We start from the raw sequence: 22,257 nt of genomic DNA on the forward strand, positions 1-22,257 counted from the left end.
CCTGGACCAGAAACAAGCATCCTAGGACCGGTTTGAAAGAAGTATGGGCATGTGGTGCCCCTTCGATCCCCCCCCCACCTCCACCACTGGTGTTAATACTATCTGTGTCGAATGACGGGCGAGGCTTGAGTGCATGAGAAGGAAAGGGCTCGAGTGACGTTGGCTGACATAGGAGAGGTGGTCAGTGTGCCCTACAGTGAAGCAGTTGCCTGTGTGGGGGACATACTTTCACTTTCACTAGTGTCCCTACCCGTGACGCACCCTGCTCAGCAAGAGTGCCTTGAGCCTCACTGCAAGCAAGGGTGCTTTGGGCCCCATCAGCTAGAATGGTAGTGAAAGGCAGCTCTACATGTGGCCCTGTGGGCACCTCCCATCCCTGGGGTGGGGGGGGTGGGAGATGATCCATAAGATTGTGTACTTCAAGTGAGGATTACACAAATGCATTTCGAGGCACAGGGAGGGTAAGTGGGTTGCCATAAATCACGCAATGTTGAGCCAGATGCAGAGGCCGCACTTCAAGTCTGGGTCCCGAGGTTCCAAATATCGTCAGCTCTAGCCACTAAGCCACATCTCCCCCCATACCTGTGAATAGTTGTCTGGCTGCTCTGGTGCCAGTGGTTTTTGGTGCTCCGCACCAGTGCTTAATTGTCAGCACCGGCTCTAGTGAGAGTCCACCACGTGGTGGCGCTGTCTGCTGGATTTTGAGAGGAGCAGACCAGGATTTAATAAGTCAATGTACATTAAAGAAGAAGCTTACCTGCCACTCAGACCATTCTTATAGCTTTGGATGGCCTGGAATGAGCTGAATTTTCACACTTGTAGGAGTGTGATGGTTAGTAGTAGCTCAATGGAGACTGCTTTTGGTAGGGCTGGCGGGGCAGTGGGTGGTGCAGGCAGCAGTGGCCTCCTGGGAAGGACCCAGGCACTTACTCTTTTACAAATTAAACACTGCTTTGAACTGATCCATGAACAGAAGTCTGAATAGCCCTGAGACATGGATATATCTGTGAGCAGACGTCTGAATAGTTCTGTAATACTGGATATGTGTGCGAATAACCTAATGGCAAAGGCCAGCTCTCAAAATAAATTCATACTCTTCACGTGTTGCTTTTACAGGCGCGACGAATAATTGGAGATTTTGGGATCCCAATATCCATTCTGCTGATGGTTCTTGTTGACTATGCAATCACTGACACGTATACCCAGGTATGTGCAATCACTGACACGTATACCCAGGTATGTGCAATCACTGACACGTATACCCAGGTATGTGCAATCACTGACACGTATACCCAGGTATGTGCAATCACTGACACGTATACCCAGGTATGTGAAATCACTGACAAATATACACATGTATGTGCAATCACTGACACATTTACACATGTATGTGCAATCACACACATATACACACGTTTGTGCAATCACTGACACGTATACCCAGGTAGGGGCAATCACTGACAAATATACACATATATCTGCTATCACTGACACATTAAAACACGTATGTGCAATCACTGACACGTATACCCAGGTATGTGCAATCACTGACAAATATACACCTGTATGTGCAATCACTGACAAATATACACATGTATGTGCAATCACTGACACATTTACACATGTATGTACAATCACACACATATATACAGGTATGTGCAATCATTGACACATATACACATGTATGTGCAATCACATACATATATACAGGTATGTGCTATCACTGACACATACAAATGTATGTGCAATCACTGACACATATACACACGTATGTGCAATCACTGACACGTATACCCAGGTATGGGCAATCACTGACAAATATACACATGTATCTGCAATCACTGACACATTAAAACACGTATGTGCAATCACTGACACGTATACCCAGGTATGTGCAATCACTGACAAATATACACCTGTATGTGCAATCACTGACACATATACACATGTATGTACAATCACTGACACGTATTCCCAGGTATGTGAAATCACTGACAAATATACACATGTATGTGCAATCACTGACACATATACACATGTATGTACAATCACTGACACGTATACCCAGGTATGTGCAATCACTGACAAATATATACATGTATGTGCAATCACTGACACATATACACATGTATGTGCAATCACTGACACATATACCCAGGTATGTAAAATCACCGGCAAATATACACATGTATGTGCAATCACTGACACATGTACACACGTATGTGCAACCACACACATATATATACAGGTATGTAAAATCACCGGCAAATATACACATGTATGGCCAATCTTTGACACTTATACACACGTATGTGAAATCACTGACACATATACACATGTATGTGCAATCACTGACACAAACACAAATGTGTGAACACTGACTAATATACACATGTATGTGGGTCATAAGCCTATATTTAGGGTGTGCACACTCAGACTAAAGCACTTAAAGCTGTGAATTTGACATAATTCTTCAAAACTGTTGTCACTTTAGCTAGTCCTTTTCTGAGAAACAATGCCCCCCTGTGTTGGAAGGCTATATCTGGCCGTCTTAAGCAGGGGTTTATCTTTCCTGCATTATTCCTGCTGAGGAAGCCTGAAAAGAGACTCTGATAGAGATCTTCTGCTGCAGATTCCACACCTTTTGAATATTCCCCAGTTGTAAGACTGGATCCGGAAACTTTTCCTCAGTACATCTGCACTCTGGAAGGTGACACTGTGCGGTCCGGCACTGAAGCTGTTCCACTCCGGCAGACATGCACGGGTCCTATATAGGTGCCAGTCCTGCACACTAATGTCAGTTCCTGTCTTTCCGTGCCACCAGACGCAGATCTGGAGCTTCTCTCATCTCTGAGACCCTTTCTTCATGATTTCTCTTCAACAGTGTATCCAGTCAGGCTGCTGCTCCAAGACCTTCAGCGATGAACCTGAAGGCTATCAAAGAACCCGTTCCAAGTCCCACTTCAAAGCTCGGTCCCACTCTTGGAGTCACTCTAGAGGCTGGTCTTCAGCAAGCTCCAAATCCTCCAATGAGCACAAAACTCTCCAGGAGCTCGTACTTTTGCACCATCTTCACTCCTCTGAGGAAGCACGTGGGTGGCCTCAACTGTCTCGCTCTCAAAGGTGGCCAACTTCTGCGCAGATTCTGCAGGCGGTTACAGCACAACTTCAGTTTCCGAGGCCTTCAACCACAATGCGCCAGATCACAGAGTCCTGCACAACTACGCTCCAGCTCTTCGATTCTCTACTGACTTCCTCTGGTTCGCCTTCGGGCCCCATTGAGCTGTGACTGGACTGCTGTCGGCGGGTTCACCCTCGACAGAAGTTGGACCCATTGAGCTGCTTCCGCCCTCCGCTCCAGTTCTGCTGATGCCCCAGACCCATTCCAGACCAAGATACTTTGACACCGATGCTGACCTTGCCTCCTGAAGATGTGGCCCCATTGTCCTCTCCGATGCCAATTCGACGCTGGTCCGACTTCAACCGACGTCGCGCCTCAATCCGACGGAGCATCCATTTCTTTCTGCACTCACATTACCACAAGTCAGGCAACATTCTCTGCAGAGTTGGTCCCTTTTTGAGACCAACTCTGACAACGACAATGACCAGGCGATAAGTTCACTCAGCCCTATACCAAGGGCAACTGGTATCAGAACTTGGGGGAGGCTAGAAGCTCAGTGACAGCCCTTTTCTTCACTCCCAGTCCATCCACTGAAGAATTGCCCTCCTACAAAGTCCTTGACCTTCGGTTCCCCACCATGGAGGTGAAAACAAACACAAATATATTGACTAAGGTCCTGCATTCGAGCCAGGCTGCTTTTGAGCCCCCTATGCGCTCCTTGGAGCTTGGGCTAAACCTTACACTGGTCCGCCAGTTAACAGGTAAATGTCCAGGCATCATTGCCCTGCTCCATGCGACCTGGCCTTTTTTTTTGCAGCACCCTTCTCCAGAGCACTTTGTGATGCAGGTCTCCAAGAGCCAGATCACCCTCAACATTTTTCCCTACTGCTTACCCTGATAGGGAATCAAAGTGACTGTAGACATTTGGAAAGTACCTCTTCTCATGAGCCAGTTTGGCCTAAGATGGATCAATGCTTCCTGTTTGTTAGGCTTTTAGATTCGTGCTCTCTTGGACTCTGTGTCACAAGTCCTCCCTGGTGTATACCAGAAGGCCTTCACCCTGTCCTTTCGCAGGCTATTCAAGATGATCATGATACGGCCAGGTTCACAGATGACGTCTGGTCCTATCTGATGGACATGCTCTTTGATGGGACATGCCTGTTTGGAGACAAGACTGACTCTGCCCTTCAACATTTCAAGGAGAGTTGGGCTACATCATGTTCTCTAGGTCGCTCTGTTTGGCTGAGGCATCCCTTACCACCAGTCTGTCCCGCCCCAGCAGGGATTCCAGAAGTTTCACAGGAGGTACCCACCATGGCGGCAGACAAGGTCAGCATGACATTCAATCGACCTCCCCCGCACAGCTCACCTGTCAAAGCTCTTAAGTCTGTCCTTGCAGAGTCACCGCCAGGCGGTGGGAGGCAGAATCCACCAATTCTATTTAGGTTGGCGTGTGATCACCTCATACAGGTAGGTCCTGCAGATCTACCTCCAAGGTTATGCCTTACCGTTCCTTTCTTCTCCACTGCACCTTCCCCCTTCAACCCAGTGACTGACAGAAAATAAGCATTCCATTTTGCGGCAGGAAGTGCAAACCCTTTGTGCCGAAGGGGCTGTTGTGAGAGTGCTGGCTCCAGAAGTAGGGCGTGGATGTTATTCCTGTTACTTTCTGGTTCCCAGAAGGATGGAGCTCTTTGACCAATTCTAGATTCGCGCTGCCTCTGTCTCTTCCCAGGAAGGAGAAATTTAGAATTTTCACCCTGGCTGAAGTCTGTCTGCTTTTAGCCCTGGAGACTGGATGGTGGCGTTGGACCTGCTTGACACCTATTTCCATATCCCTGTCCTGGCGGCCAATCGTTGCCACCTGCAGTTTGGGAGAGAAGAGCATTTTCAGTTCACTGTGCTCACCCTTGGTTTCACCAGTGCCACCCGGGTGTTCCCGAAACTGATGGCCGTGGTGGAAGCACACCTTCGGGATCAGGGGTACCAGTCGTCCCCCCACCTCAATGACTGGCTGTCAGAGGCGGGCCGAAACGGGAAACGTCGGCTCTTTTACCCAAAAAGGGCCCAAAAAAATAGACTTTGGGGCTTGTGGCGTCTGATCTAGAGGTTTTGGGGAAGCCCATGAGGGAGGCATTGCAGTAGTCAGACTCGGAACCTGCATTGACTGAGGCTCCCAGTAGCGGGGATCTTCAAAAGAGAGGAGAGAAAGAGGGGGTTTGAGCCTGTTGATGTGGAAGGAACAGTTTTTGTTCATGATGAACACTTGGGGCTTACGGTCGGTTTCAGCATCAAATAAAAACCCTAGGTTTGTTACCTTATCTGATGGGTTGGTTGTGAGCAAAGATCTCCAGTAACCCTAGGATGGCTAGGAAAGTCCTACCCTTGATACCCATCATAACCAGTTAAGTCTTCGACTGAGTGAGCTGAGGTTCTTCTGTTCTTGAGTGAACAGACGCAACCGTTGCAAATCCATACCAGGTTGTTCTTCACGAGGAAAGCTGATATAGACCTGGGTATCATCTGTGTGTGATTGGAGGGAAGCCTGATGTTTACTAGTCAGCGCAAACATAGGAAGTGGATATGCATTAAACAGTGAAGCAGGAAAGGGCAGGCCCCTGGGATGGTCCGTATTCAGTAGACGAAGGATCCACTTTAATCTGGTGGGATCTGCGAATGAAGAAAAAGTGAAACCATTTAATTGTTTTGCTGATGCCGTCAAGGCAGTGACTGAGCCTCTCGGAAGAATTCTGTGCTTTACTGTGCATAAGGCTGCGAACGCATCCTGAATGTCGTTCCCTCTCCAGTGAAGTTCACTGTATTTTCCCAGCTCCCCATAGGATTGATCCAGCTTTGTAAAATGCTCTAAACTCAGATTGTACAAGGAATAGGATTGCATTTGGTTCTTACTCAGCGTTATGCAGATCAGGCACACTCCACTGACAGCAAAGAGCTATACAGATATCATATACAATGCAACAGAACACATAAACCCTTCATTCAGTCTCCCCAATGGACACCATCACAGGTATAGCCCTACATCCGTTTCACTTTCTTTTATGTTTTCTGGGCTTGTTCCACAGAAGCTGAACGTCCCATCAGGACTGTCGGTTACATCTCCACACAAGCGTGGCTGGTTCATCCCACCTATGGGCAGCAGGCAGCCTTTCCCCATGTGGATGATGTTTGGTTCATCTGTTCCAGCCCTCCTGGTCTTCATCCTCATCTTCATGGAGACCCAGATCACAACGTGAGTATAGTGTGCACGCCATGATCATGTGGATGAACAGATTCAACATCAGAACTCCAGGCAACAGAACATTTGTCATCTCCTAGTGCATTCGCATTCTAATTATATTCTAGTTACATCATTATCCTAATCCGGCTTCCAAACCTTCAAACCATCCTGACCCAGAAACCTATTTACTTCCTTATCACAATATCCCATCTAGAACCTCGTCGTGACACCAGTACCTTGTCAACATCCTCTCTGACATTGCTCACCATCCACATAGTCTCCTGACTCCAGTACCTCATCGACATCCTGCTCTGACATGATACCCCATCCATACGCTATCCTTACCCCAGTACCTTATCGACATCTTGCTCCAACATGGTACTCAACCCATACACTATTCTGACTCCAGTGCTCCATCAACATCCTTAGTCTGATAGTGGTACATCAGACGCCATTCTTATTCTGGCTCTGTTACCCCATTCTTATCCTGACTGGTACCCCTTACTTATCCTGACTGCAGTACCCCCTCCAAATCCTGGTGCTGACTTCAGTACCCCATCTACACACCTGTACTGACCGCAGTACTCCATTCTTATCCTGACTTTGGTCCCCCATTGACAATCTGATGATGACTCCAATAGCCCATCCGCATCCTAATCCTGTTTCCTATTCCCTATTCTAATCCTGTCTCCGGTACCCCATCCTAATCCTGTCTCCATATCCCATCCTAATCCTGTCTCCGTATCCCATCCTAATCCTGTCTCCATATCCCATCCTAATCCTGTCTCCTGTACCCCATCCTAATCCTGTCTCCATATCCCATCCTCATCCTGTATTCGTATCCCATCCTTATCCTGTATCCGTATCCCATCCTAATCCTGTATCCGTATCTCATCCTAATCCTGTATCTGTATCTCATCCTAATCCTGTTTCCGTATCCCATCCTAATCCTGTATCTGTATCCCATCCTAATCTTGTCTCCATAATCCCATCCTAATCCTGCTTCCCATACCCCATCCTAATCCTGTCTCCGTATCTCATCCTAATCCTGTATCCGTATCCCATTTTAGGGGGTCATTAGTATGGCGGGCGGACTTTTTCCACCCGCCATACCCCCGGGAAACGGTCCCGCACCTACAATTAGGATGCACCCACCACACTGGCGGGCGCATCCCGCATTTGTAACATTGCGGCGGGCAGTGCTGAAAGCACCGCCCACCGCAATGCCACAAAAACAAGTTTTGCCTTTCAATGCACAACGTGACAGGCACCGCGCGGTGCCTGCCACGTTGAACATTGAAATGCAGGGGGGTACCATAGGTACCCCCCATATGCACCCCCACCCCGCTATGGGCCCTCAATTTTGAAGACCGCATGTCTTTCTGTGGTGGCGTTGCCACCACAGAAAGGCATGTCCACGCCTGCATACTAATATGGATGGTGGTGTCTACCAGACACCGCCACCCTATTAACAGCTTTTCCGCCCAGTAGGCAATCGGGCAGATTGCCTACCGGGGTAAAACCGGCGGACGGTCTTTCTCTCTGCCGGGGTCCCTCCCCGCCATAGTAATATGGCGGGGGGAATCGGCATTCGGGCGGGCACAAATGTCGAGTCGATTGCCACTGCCATTCGGGCAGTGGCGATCTGTCCAACATGCTAATTGGCCCCCACGAGGCCCATTAGAATATTGGGCGGATCGCCACTGCCCCATGGCGGTGGCGATCCGCCCGACATTCTTTCCCACCTGCATGCCAATTCCTCCCCGCCATATTACTATGACCGTCTGCCCGATTGCCTACCGGGCAGAAAAGCTGTTTACATGCTGGCGGTGTCTGGTAGACACCGCCATCCATATTAATATGCAGGCGGGGACATGCCTTTGTTGCCGCCACAGAAAGGCATACCGACTTCGACATTGGGGGCCCGTAGCAGGCCCCCAGGGATTCTGAGGGTGTGGGGGTGCACATGGGGGTACCTATGGTACCCCCCTGCATTTCAATGTACAATGTGGTAGGCACCGCACGGTGCCTGTCAAGTTGTGCATTGAAAGGCAGAACTTGCTTTTGTGATCATCCTGTCTCCCATACCCCATCCTAGTCCTGTCTCTGTACCCCATCTTAATCCTGTCTCCTGTACCCCATACTAATCCTGTATCCGTATCTCATCCTTATCCTGTCTCCTATTCCCCATCCAAATCCTTTCTCCGTATCCCATCCTAATCCTGTCTCGGTATCTCATCCTAATCCTGTTTCCCGTACCGCATCCTAATCCTGTCTCCCTTACCCCATCCCAATGCTTTCTCCGTATCCCATCCTAATCCTGTCTCCGTATCCAATCCTAATCCTGTCTCCCGTAACCCATCCTAATCCTGTATCCGTATCCCATCTAACCCTGTCTCCATATCCCATCCTAATCCTGTCTCTGTTTCCCATCCTAATCCTGTCTCCATATCCCATCCTAATCCTGTCTCCGTATCCCATCCTAATCCTGTCTCCGTATCCCATCCTAATCCTGTCTCCGTACCCCATCCTAATCCTGTATCCGTATCCCATCCTAATCCTGTCTCCATATCCCATCCTAATCCTGTCTCCGTATCCCATCCTAATCCTGTCTCCGTATCCCATCCTAATCCTGCCTCCCGTACCCCATCCTAATCCTGTATCTGTATCCCATCCTAATCCTATCTTCAGTATCCCATCCACTTACTGATTCTGACTTTAGTACCCCAATCATCATCCTAATTTTGACTCTGATGCACCCTCCTCATCCTGACTCCTCCAATATCACCTCCACTACCTGGTAGTGACTCCAGTACCCCATCCTTATCCTGTCTCCAGTACCCCATCCTTATCCTGCCTCCAGTACCCCATCCTTACCCTGACTTCTGTACCCCATCCTTATCCTGTCTCCTGTACCCCATCCTTACCCTGACTTCTGTACCTCATCCTTATCCTGTCTCCAGTACCCCATCCTTACCCTGACTCCAGTACCCCATCCTTACCCTGACTTCTGTACCCCATCCTTATCCTGTCTCCTGCACCCCATCCTTACCCTGACTTCTGTACCTCATCCTTATCCTGTCTCCAGTACCCCATCCTTACCCTGACTTCTGTACCCCATCCTTATCCTGTCTCCTGTACCCCATCCTTACCCTGACTTCTGTACCTCATCCTTATCCTGTCTCCCAAACCCCATCTTTAGCCTGACTCCAGTATCCCATCCACCCGAATCATCATCCTAATTCTGATTCTGATACACCCTCCTTATCCTGACTCCACTACCCCAGCCTTATCCTGACTCCTCCAATACCAGCTCCACTACCTTCTAGTGACTCCAGTAACCCATCCATACCCTCATCCTGACTCTGGGCCCCTTCCTTATTCTGACTGGGTACCTGCTCCACATTCTGACCCGGTCTCCTGTACCCTATTCTCATTCTGACTGCAGGATCCTAGTAACACTTTCATTCTGACTCCAGTACCCCATCCATATCCTGACTTCTCCAGCTTCATATCCTGGTACTGACTGCAGTACCACATCCCCATCCCTATCCTGTCTTGCTACATCATCCAAATATTATCCTGACTCTAGTACCCCACCCACAGCCCTATTCTGGTTGTAGCACCCCAATTGTTATCCTAATCGTGGCTCTGGTACTCCACCCTTATCTTACCTCCGATGCCCCCTCTATGTCTTTGTTCCAGCTTTGGCACTCTATTCTTATCCAGACTTGGTACCATAACATCCTTTCTGGACACAAGTGGCTTATCAGCATCTATCCAATGCATCATCAGGACAAACAATAATCTTTAAGAACCACCATCAATTCAATTTGAAGCAAAGTCACCAATCAAATCAAAAATAGTATTCACCTAAGTGAAGAGTTTCCATCAATATATCCATAAACTCAAGGAGCCGTACCATGTGTAGTCACAGTTGCACTGGTACATAAGAATGATATTTCGAGTGTCCATATTATGGGGGCCACTTCCCAAGCACTGAACAATTTGCAAGTGGAAGGCACGCCGATTAAATCCACCCCAAGTATGTACTGCAAAGCTCTAAAACTGTTGAAACACAAGGAGGGCTGGAGCAGTGGTTGCATCGCTGCAAAAGTGCTGTGAAGTCACTAAAACACTTCTAGAGCCCTGAACAGGTGCTTATAACACAAGAGGGTCTGGAACACTGCTTGCACCACTGCAAGAGTGCTGTGAAGGTACTTAAACACTGCTAGAGCCCTGAACAGGTGCTTAGAACACAAGAGGGGCTGGAGCACTGCTTGCACCACTGCAAGAGTGCTGTGAAGTCACTTAAACACTTCTAGAGCCCTGAACAGGTGCTTATAACACAAGAGGGGTGGAGCAGTGCTGGAGTGCTGGGGATGTACTTAAGCACTTCTAGAGTCCTGAACAGGTGCTTATAACACAAGAGGGGTGGAGCAGTGCTGGAGTGCTGGGGATGTACTTAAGCACTTCTAGAGTCCTGAACAGGTGCTTATAACACAAGAGGGGTGGAGCAGTGCTGGAGTGCTGGGGATGTACTTAAGCACTTCTAGAGTCCTGAACAGGTGCTTATAACACAAGAGGGTCTGGAGCACTGCTTGCACCACTGCAGGATTGCTGTGAAGTCACTTAAAACACTTCTAGAGCCCTGAACAGGTGCTTATAACACAAGAGGGGTGGAGCAGTGCTGGAGTGCTGGGGATGTACTTAAGCACTTCTAGAGTCCTGAACAGGTGCTTATAACACAAGAGGGTCTGGAGCACTGCTTGCACCACTGCAGGATTGCTGTGAAGTCACTTAAAACACTTCAAGAGCCCTGAACAGGTGCTTAGAACACAAGAGGGTCTGGAGCAGTGATTGCAGCAGTGCAGGAGTACTGGAGATGTACATAAAACACTGTTAGAGCCCCACACAAGTGCTTAGAACACAAGAGTGGCTGGAGCAATGCTTGAAGCCCTCAAGAGTGCTGTGAAGGCCCTTAAAACACTGCTAGAGCCCTGAACAGGTGCTTAGAACACAAGAGTGGCTGGAGCAGTGCTTGAAGCACTGCAAGGGTGCTCTGAAGGCCCTTAAAACACGTCTAGAGCCCTGAACAAGTGCTTAGAATATAACAGGGGCGGGAGCAGTGCTTGCGGCACTGCAGGAGTGCTGTGAAGACACCCAAAACAATGCTAGAGCCCCAAACAGGTGCTTAGAGCACAAGAGTGGCTGGAGCAATGCTTGAAGCCCTCAAGAGTGCTGTGAAGGCCCTTAAAACACTGCTAGAGCCCTGAACAAGTGCTTAGAACTCAAAAGAAGCGGGAGCACTGCTAGCAGCACTGCAGGAGGGCTAGTAATGTACTTAAACACTGCTGGAGCCCTGAACAGGTGCTTAAAACACAAGGGAGACTGGAGCAGTGCGTGCACCACTGCAAGAGTGCTGTGAAGGCTTAGAACACAAGAGGGGCTGGAGCAGTGCGTGCACCACTGCAAGAGTGCTGTGAAGGCTTAGAACACAAGGGAGACTGGAGCAGTGCGTGCACCACTGCAAGAGTGCTGTGAAGGCTTAGAACACAAGGGAGACTGGAGCAGTGCGTGCACCACTGCAAGAGTGCTGTGAAGGCTTAGAACACAAGAGGGGCTGGAGCACTGCTTGCAGCACTGCTGGAGTGCTGGGAATGTACCTAAACACTGCTAGAGCTCTGCAGAAGTGCTTACTACTCAAGAGGGGCTGGAGCAGTATTTGCACCACTGCAAGAGTGCTGTGAAGGCACTTAAAACACTGCTAGAGCTGTGAACAAGTGCTTGAACACAACAGAAGCCGGAACACAGCTAGCAGCACTGCAGGAATGCTGAGAAGTTACTTAAAGCACTTCTAGAGGCCTGAACAGGTGCTTAGAACACAATGGGGAGGACTACAGGAGTGCTGAGCAGGTTCCAACCCATCTCAACCAGGTGAGTCTTTTATGTGAATGACTCTGCCCCAGCCCTATTCACTTTTCAGAGTACTAATCTGAGAGGAAAACCTCAACGTTTAGGCCAGTAACTCCCTAATTACACTAGGACGTAATATTTTGTTTTCCTTAAGCACAACCAACATCATGAGTGAACAATGGATGCTGCTTTTCAAACAATCCACATTCCTTTCAAATAAGATGAGTCCATGCATGTGAACATAACATGATATGGTTGCAGGCCTATCTATGACAAATTATTTCTAAAAATGAAACCTAGTTGCCTCTTTTCGATGTTTGTTTGTTCCTCAAACAAAAGGTCACAGAGTTATTGAAGAACAAGTTACTTACCTTCGGTAATGCTATATCTGTAAGAAACATATGTTAGTTATAGATTCCTTACCTTAGAATTTCCCCCAGGTGTCAGACTGGATTGGGAAAGTTTTTCGTCAGCAGTACCCCTGCTCGTCGGAAGGTGGCGTTGGTCGACTCTGCGTTCATCATCGGCATCGTGGTCGCCGGGATGACATCGCGGTAGCTACATAGACGCCGCCCTCACTCGCTGACGTCAGTTCTGTACACGACTTTCGACGCCAGAAGCGCAGAGCAAAGCAAGACACTGACCACTGGTGCACAAAACTAGGGCCCTGAAAGGAAGTCCTTAACCGTAGAAGTCAGTTCGCAGAACGGGGAGGATGGGTGGGGCGGTAAGGAATCTACAACTAACCTATATCTCTTACAGATATATCGTTACTGAAGGTAAGTAACTTATTCATCTGAAAGAAACAGTTAGTTATAGATTCCTTACCTTAGAATAGATAGCCAAGCAATACCAACCCCGGAGGTAGGTCTGCGAACTAAGTTCACAGTCACACCAGAAAGTCCTGGAGAACAGAATAGCCAAAGAAGTCGACTTGGCTGTCCAGGCAGTAGTGTTTGGTGAACGTGTGCAGCGACGCACACGTAGCTGCCTGACAGATGTCATTAAGGGGGACTCCCCATCCCAAAGCAGTGGTGGCTGCCTTCGCCCTGGTGGAATGGGCGTGCAGTCCCATTGGAGGCTCCTTTGCCAAAGAATAGCAAGCTTTAATGCACAAAACAACCCACTTGGAGATGGTCCGTTTGTGCACGGCCCGACCTTTCTTAGTGCCCACGTAACCAACAAAGAACTGGTCGTTCACCCGGAATTGTTTGGTGCGATCCAAGTAGAAGGAAAGCGCACATTTTGGATCCAGACGGTGGAGCCTCTCTTCCTCTTTTGAAGGATGCAGAGGTGGAAAGAAGGTTGAAAAAGTGATGGTCTGACCAATGTAGAAAGAAGTAAACACTTTTGGAAGAAAGGAAGGTCTAGTTCTTAGGACGACCTTGTCCGGATGAACAGCTTGGAAGAAAGAGCTTGTAGCTCACTCACCCTGCATGCAAAGGCGATGGCCACCAGAAAGGCAGTTTTCAAAGTGAGAAGTCTCGGTTGACAGTTATGTAGTGGCTCAAAGGGAGTGCACATAAGGTAAGTAAGAACCAATTTCAAGTCCCACTGAGGCATTACAAAGGGAACAGGAGGAAACAGATGAGTAATGCCCTTAAGGAATCTATTTACAACAGGGGACTTGAAAAGAGAAGGCTGATCTGGAAGCCTAAGGAAGGCAGAAATGGCTTAGAGGGAACCTTTGAGAGTGCCCAGAGCAGAGCCCTGCTGGGCCAAAGAAAGGAGGATCAAGAGAACCTCAGAAAGAGGGGCAGAAAGGGGATCTACAGCCTTTGCTGTGCACCATGCCACAAATTTGTTCCATTTGCAGGCATTTACCGTCTTAGTGGAGGGACGCCTGGCTGCCAAGATAACATCACAGACTTCAGGAGGCAGGTCAAACGACGCCAACTGCCGCCGCTCAATCTCCACAAGAGGAGGTGGAGGCTGGACAGGTTTGGGTGGAGGACCATCCCCTGCTGCTGAGACAGAATATCCTCTGGAAGAGGCAGACTGATTGGAGGATCGATGGCCATGTTGAGCAACTCGGAATACAAGACTCTTTGTGCCAAATCTGGAGGCACAAGAATTAGGCCTGGGCGTAGTTCGCGAAGTAGCACTTCGTGAAGCTACGCAAAGTGAAGTTCGCACTACGCGAGCTACGCGTAGCACTTCGCGAACTGCGTAGTACCTTGTTCGCACTGTGCCAGATGTCGTTTTCAATGATTGCACAGTGCGGACAAGCAACCGGCCCTGTGCGATCATTGAAAATGTCATCTTGCACAGTGCGAGCTGTAGTTTTCTGCTGCTCGAGTAGATTTTTACTCGAGCTTCAGCTTTCTCAACGCGAACTGGTAGTTTCTCATGGCGAGCGGTCGCGAGCATACGCGACCACTCGCAATGAGAAACCTGACCTCCTCGCGTTGGGAATCTCGCCGGGAGGTTTATTTTCCATGCTCGCGATCGCCAACTGGAAGTTGCTGATCGCGAACAAGTAAAAAGTCTCGCCGGGATGTCATTTTGCTTGCTCGCGGTCGCCAACTTGACGTTGAGGACCGCGAGCAAGCATAAAATGACCGCAGCACTACGCAACACTACGCTACGCGTGTTCGCACTGTGCTACGTGCAGTTCGCGTAGTGCGAAATAGCGCGAACTTTGCAAACTACGCGAGCGTAGCGTAGTGCTTCGCCCAGGCTTAACAAGAATGACTTGGGCCCGGTCGCGCTTGATCTTCTTCAGCACTCTGGGCAGAAGTGGTATAGGTGAACAGGCGTATAGTAGAGCGCAACTCCACTCACGACGAAAAGCGTAGCCTAGCGAGTGCTGCCTTGAAAATTCCAACGTGCAGAACTGCTGAAAATGCGCGTTCTCTTCAGTGGCGAATAGATCTAACCAAGGCACTCCCCACTGCTGAAAGAAACCTTGCACCACCTCCGAATGAGGCCGCCATTTGTGATCCATCATGCACCTGCAGCTCAGTTCGTCTGCCCTGGCGTTCAGGGAACCTGACAGGTGTTGAACAACCAGGGATATGCCCTGATGTTCCAGCCATGTCCAGAGGCGGAGGGCCTCCTGACATAGGGTCCACGACCCCACCCCGCCTTGTTTGTTGCAGTACCACATGGTGGTGGTGTTGTCTGTGAACACCTGCACCACTCTTTGCCGGACAGAGGGAAGGAATGCTTTGAGTTCAAGACGAATCACCCAAAGCTCCAGAAGGTTCATGTGGAGCCCGGACTTTGCCGGAGACCAGAGGCCTCTGATCTCTGCCTCCCCTAAGAGGCCGCCCCATCCCAGAAGTGGTGCATCGGTCACCACTGTGAACTCTGGTTGGGGAAGGGAGAAGGATCTGCCGCCCACCCAATCCTGGTTTGTGAGCCACCACTGCAATTGGTGTGCAGTGGCCCTCGAGATGTGGATGCAATCAGACAGATTCCCCTGATGTTGTGCCCACTGGAACTTCAGGTCTCAATGCAGAGCCCGCATATGCCACCTGGCATGGTCCACCAGCAGGATGAAGGAGGCCATCAGACCCAGCAGGCTGAGGATCATCCTGACCGAAACTGGGGATAGAGGCTGAAAGATCGGAATCATAGCCCAAATATCTCGGATTCGCTGTTTGGGAGAATAAACCCGACACTGCGTCGTGTCCAGAAGCGCGCCGATGAAGAGGCACTTCTGAGAGTGGGTCAGGTGTGACTTCGGCATGTTGATGGAGAACCCCAGCGAATGCAGGAGGTAAGCCGTAGTCTGGAGGTGGATGACGACAGCCTGGGGCGAGCCCGCCTTCAACAGCCAGTCGTCGAGATATGGGAAGACGGAAACCCCTGATCTGTGCAGGTGAGCTGCGATCGCTGCCATCACTTTTGTGAACACCCAAGGGGCGCTGGTAAGGCCAAAGGGGAGCACGGTGAACTGAAAGTTCTTATGGCCTACCATGAACCGCAGGTAACGCCGGTGGCCCGGCAGGACGGGTATGTGAAAGTAAGCATCCTGCAAGTCCAACGCTACCATCCAGTCTCCAGGGTCGAAGGCAGACAAGACCTGAGCGAGCCTCACCATTTTGAACTTCTCCTTACAGAGGAAGGGGCTGACGTTCCTGAGATCCAAGATAGGACGCAGGCCTTTGTCCTTCTTGGGCACCAGAAAGTAGTGGGAATAGCAACCACGACCTAATTCTCGGGGAGGAACGCGCTCAATGGCTCCCTCGGCTAAGAGTGCCAAAACTTCCTGTTGCAGAAGGGCCAGATGATCCTCCGACATACTATGGTACTGAAGTGGCATGGATGAGGGGTAGTCTCAAAGGGAAGGGAGTAGCCGCTTCGGACTATTTGCAAAACCCACTTGTCTGACATGATGGTGCGCCAGTGGGGGAGGTGATGGCGAATCCTGCTGCCCACTGGTGTTTGGTGGCCCTGAAAGGTCGGACTAGGAGGGTTTGGAGGCTACTGCAGAGGGGGCTGTGTTGGACTGGCCCACCCACTGCCGCACAGAGACTGAACAGCTTGCGCCGGCCTGTGGCTCTGGGCGGGACGTGGCGGGGCGCCCCTTCCATAGCCACAAAAGGGGTGAAAGGCAGACTGCACAGGGCAGGTGGTAGAGAGGCCCAAGGACCTGGCCGTAGCCCGATAGTCCTTAAAGCACTCCAGCGCGTTGTCTGCCTTGTCACTGAAAAGGCGACGGTCATCAAAGGGCATGTTCATAAGAGTGGATTGGACATCCCTGGAAAAACCAGTCGACCGCAAACAGGTGTAGCATCGAGGGGCTACTGACGTGGAAATCGTCCTGCCTAGTGAGTCAGCGGTATCCAGCCCACAGCGGATGGTAAATTTCGCTGCATCTCTTCCCTCGGCGGCTGCACGGGAGAGCACGGCCTGGGCCTCCTACAGGCACTGGGGCAACACCTGCGCTACTGTATCCCACACAGAGTGGGTGTAATGGCCCAACAGACATGCGGTGTTTACCAACCACAGTCCCAAGCTGGATGAAGAAAACATTTTCTTCCCAATGTGGTCCAGCTTTTTGGATTCCCTATCGGGTGGTGTGTTAGAAAATGTGCCTTGAGGGTGGAGACTTGGACCACCAAGCTCTCAGGGGTGAGGTGTTGGGAGAGGAAAATGGGGTCACCCGGGGTCGGGCGGTGGTGTTGTGCAATCATCCTGTCCACAAGCCCCTGTCTTGGGCCTGGACCAGGTGCCCAAAAGGATGTCCGTGAGGGCTTCATTAAACGGCAGTAGGGGCTCCGAAGAGCTCGCTGCCGGTTGAAGCACCTCTTTCAGGAGGTTAGTCCTGACTGCCACCGTAGGTAGCTCGAGGTGGGGACCCTCAGCCACCCTATGCAACACCACTGCGTATGACTCTCCCTCCTACATAGCCACAGTAGGAGGAGACAACATGCCAAGGTCTGGTGAAGTATCCAGGCCACTGGCTTCCCCATTTCCTCTCTCCAGTCCTGTTCATATACTAACCGGCCAATTAAAGGGTCCTCAGACCCCTCCCAGTCCTCCTCACCCTCCTCTGGCTGCCAATCTGGCCTTGTAGAACAGGAGCACAAAAGTATCTGTTGGCGCGCCGGATCACGGACCGACTCCGTGTCTAACTTGAGGTGGAGGCCTGGGTCGATGTCGGCTGGGGACACAGCCGATGCCGGTTGCGGATATGGTGCCAGTGGAATTGGCGCCGGGGGAGGTGTAACAAGGTCGACTGGCGCCGATCCAGATCCAAGCCTGGATCCAAGGGGACCCTGCAGCACCGAGGCCGAAGCTGCCGGCGCCGAAGTCCGCGGGGCCCGAAGGCACGCCGGCAGAGTCAGGCTGCTCAAAGATGGCGTGTTGTAAAACTGATGAAGCTGAGCAGGGGTCGCTTCCGGTCAACGAAAGGGGGGAAGCCCGGAGTCAACCCTAAAGGGCACCACCCACATCCCTTGTCGCGTCGGCCAATGGACGGGGAGAAGTCAAGGAGCGATGATGCTTCTTTAACTTCTTCTTGTGCTTCGACTTACCTGACCCCAAATGCGAAGACTTAGATGAAGAATGGTGTTGGCTCTGCGACCAGTCCCTGGACTTCTTACGCGACCGGGACTTCGAGCGACGCTGAGCCGACTGCCTGGACTCGAGTAGCTTTCGGGACTGCTGCCGCAAAGACTTCGGGCCATGGTTCAGCAGTCAGACACGACTTGGGGTCGTGGTCAGGCTTCAGGCAGTAGATACACAAGCGATGCGGATCCGTCACCGACATCAGTCGGTGACAGGAACCGCAAGCTTTGAAGCCAGGCATCCCTCGTGCACCAGGAGTCGATGGACTCAGAAAAAGAAGTCGACAAATGTTGAGAAAAGTCAGTCAAAAAGTGACTGGAGGTACTGCACTCTTCGGATCTGCGCTTGCTGGCGTGGAAAAAGAAAGAACTGACAGACGACGAACGCGGAGTCGACCGACGCCACCTTCCAACGCGCAGGGGTACTGCTGACGAAATCTTTCCGGATCCAGTCTGATGCCTGTGGGTAATTCTAAGGTAAGGAATCTATAAATAACTGTTTCTTTCAGATATTTTTTTAACTTTTTGGAACATGTACCATATAGTCACATTCTCTGTATTCTCATATTACAAGAACAATACATTTTACATAATTTTTGCGTTTATATTCAAATAATTAAATTATTATCTAGAACAGTGGTGCTTAACATTTTTACTTCGGTGAAGCCCCACTTAATCCTTGCTGCAACCCGGGGACCCCCACTGAATCTTTATTGGAATCCGGGGACCACCAGTGAGTCATTACTAGAAGCTGGAAACCAACGATGAGCCATTACTGGAAGCCGGGGACCACCTAAGAGTCATTACTGAAAGTCGGGGACCACCTCTGAGTCATTACTGGAAACCAGGGACCCCCCTGTGAGTTTTTACTAGAAGCAGGGGACCACCAGGGAGTCATTACTGGAAGCCAGGGACCACCTGTGCATCATTACTGGAAGCCGGGGACTTCCTGTGAGTTATTATTGGAAGGCGGGGACCCCGGCCTAATCATTTTTGATGATTTGAATAACAAACCAATGCACAAAATATACAGAACATTCATCAAACAAATACACAATGATTACATATTTTACCTAATTCACAAGTAAAATTATTTAAAACATATTTGAATATGCAGGTTGGAGCAGTTCTAAATTCCATTGAGGACACACACTGCTGGTACTATACTCTGAGGGTGCACTTGCTACTATCCCACAAGGACACTAACTTCATTTTTCCCTCCAGTTTCACATCTCCACATTTACAGAACATTCTAAAATTTGTATTTGTACATTTTGCTTCATCATTTATCTACACTGTATTTACCTGTTAATATTATTTAATTTTCTAAGCAGTCACAAATCTCCTGAGTAGGTTCTACTCCAGGGGTCCCCAGAGCACAGGTTCAGAACCCCTGATCTAGAATAATATTAATATACCCCCACAAACCCAGCAACCCACGCCTTTTATATAAGTTCAAAAATACAATAATTTCACAATTTCCATAATTATTCATTTTTAACTAATTGATAAATTACAAATTAATTGTTAATTAACTACCCACCCTACACCACTTCAAACCCAGCAACCTGTTACAACACTATAAATTACTATTAGCAATTAAATTAAATATTATAAATCACTTAAATTGCAAACTATATTTAAAAATTTCATTAACAACTATTCAAACAATAATATCACATTAAATTAATATATGATCTCACACACATTAAGATAATTAAAAAATTATATTCTTGTGAGCTACAATTAGGGCTCCCGGTTTATTGGTATTTATTTTTTCAACATTTCCGTCTGTGTTTATCCATATTTATTTTTTGGCCAGCTTTTTGGTATTTATCTATATTTATTTTGTATTTTAAGAATAAATGGAGTTATAAAATGGTATATTTCCAAATTTATTTCACTGATAAATATACATTCACTTTTCTTCCTGTCACGTTTTAGCAAATTACGCAGTCAAATGTAGCCAAACACTACCCCTACAGGTAAATATCAGCATTATAATACAAATACATGTTAACGTATGCCTGTATTTACGGAAATCTTACCCTGCTGTTTAACTTTCCATTCTATCTGCCCAGCTATTGTCCTGGAAATCACGCAGAAGCCTGGAGAGTCACCCACATGAAACACAATTTCTGCATTTTTCCACTTTTCAAAATAAATACAGACAGGAACCACATTGGTTTCTGTCTGTATTTATCTGTAAAAATCAGAAAAAATGGAAAACTGGAGGCCTTAATTATAATATTAAAACCAAATTAACATCAAAGATATTAAAAACGACATTGTTTAGCTAAACAATTGATATTCTTGACAACTCCATTTCTGCATTATGATATTTTTGTCTTACAATATTAGTTTGCGATATTTCTGCAACTCGATATTTTGTCTAAAAACCTCCATAAAAATGTCTTAAAAGGTCTCTGTAGCTTGTGTACATTAAACTTTCTTTAAAGGTATCCGTAGCTTGAGTCCATTAAGATGTCTTTAAAGGCCTCTGTAGATTACGTTCATTAAGATGTCTTTAAAGGCCTCCGTAGCTTGAGTTTTTAAGGTGTCTTTAAAGGCCTCCGTAGATTACGTTCATTAAGATGTCTTTAAAGGCCTCCGTAGCTTGAGTCCATTAAACTTTCTTTAAAGGTCTCCGTAGCTTGAGTCCATTAAGATGTCTTTAAAGACCTCCGTAGCTTGAGTCCGTTAAGATGTCTTTGAAGACCTTCGTAGCTTGAGTTTTTAAGGTGTCTTTAAAGGTCCCATAGCTTGAGTTTTTAAGGTGTCTTTAAAGGCCTCCGCAGCTTGAGTCCATTGAACTTGTTTTAAAGGCCTCCGTAGCTTAAGTTCCTTAAGATGTCTTCAAAGGCCTCCATAGCTGAAATTCATTAAGATGTCTTGAAAGGCCTCCGCAGCTTGAGTCCATTAAGACGTCTTCAAAGGCCTCCATAGCTTGAGTCCATTAAGACGTCTTCAAAGGCCTCTGTGGCAGAAATTCATTAGGATATCTTCAAAGGCCTCCGTAGCTTTAGTCCATTAGGATGTCTTTAAAGGCATCCATAGCTTAAGTTCATTAACATGTCTTCAAAAGCCTTCATAGCTTAAGTTCATTACGATGTCTTTAAAAGTGTCCATAGCTTAAGTGTACTAAGAAGTCTTTAAAGGCCGCCGTAGCTTGAGTACATTAAGATGTCTTCAAAGGACTCTGTAGCTTAAGTTCATCAAGATGTCTTTAAAGGTGTCCGTAGCTTAGGTTTATTAAGAAGTCTTTAAAGGCCTCCGTAGCTTGAGTCAATTAAGATGTCTTTAAAGGTCTCTGTAGCTTAAGTTCATTAAGATGTCTTCAAAGACCTCCGAACCTTGAGTCCATTAAGATGTTTTCAAAGGCCTCCATAGCTTAAGTTCATTAAGATATCTTTAAAGGTCTCCGTAGCTTGAGTCCATTAAGATGTCTTCAAAGGCCTCTGTAGCTTAAGTTCATTAAGGTGTCTTTAAAGTCCTCTGGAGCTTAAGTTAATTAAGAAGTCTTTAAAGGCCTCTGTAGCTTAAGTTCGTTAAGATGTCTTTAACGGCCTCCCTGGCTTAAGTTCATTAAGATGTCTTCAAAGGTCTCTGTAGCTTAAGTTAATTAAGAAGTCTTTCAAGGCCGCCGTAGCTTGAGTACATTAAGATGTCTTCAAATGCCTTCATAGCTTAAGTTCATTAAGATGTCTTTAAAGGCCTCCCTCCATAGCTTGAGTCCATTAAGATGTCTTCAAAGGCCTCTGTAGCGTAAGTTCATTAAGGTGTCTTTAAAGTCCTCAGGAGCTTAAGTTAATTAAGAAGTCTTTAAAGGCCTCTGTAGGAGAGTAGGATCTGCACTTATGTTGCCCCCACTTTGTTTCTGATGTTTACACTGGTTTCTGGCTATAGTCTGGCTGGGACCCTGCTAATCAGGGCCCCAGCCTCTCTGTTCTCTCTGAACAACT

The 22,257-nt window shown here is 48.2% G+C and overlaps 1 protein-coding gene across 3 annotated transcripts in view; it reads left to right on the top strand.

Moving 5' to 3' along the window:
• SLC4A3 (solute carrier family 4 member 3) overlaps window positions 1–22,257 on the top strand; it is a 696,397-nt gene that overhangs the window by 565,010 nt on the left and 109,130 nt on the right. For all 3 annotated transcript variants that reach the window (XM_085650187.1, XM_085650189.1, XM_085650188.1), the window contains 2 exons: window positions 1,117–1,206; window positions 6,205–6,371. In XM_085650187.1, coding sequence (XP_085506313.1) covers window positions 1,117–1,206; window positions 6,205–6,371 — 257 coding nt within the window. The remainder of the gene's footprint in view (window positions 1–1,116; window positions 1,207–6,204; window positions 6,372–22,257) is intronic.

Source organism: Triturus cristatus, chromosome 3_2 (genome assembly GCF_964204655.1).
Source record: "Triturus cristatus chromosome 3_2, aTriCri1.1, whole genome shotgun sequence".
NCBI lineage: Eukaryota > Metazoa > Chordata > Amphibia > Caudata > Salamandridae > Triturus > Triturus cristatus.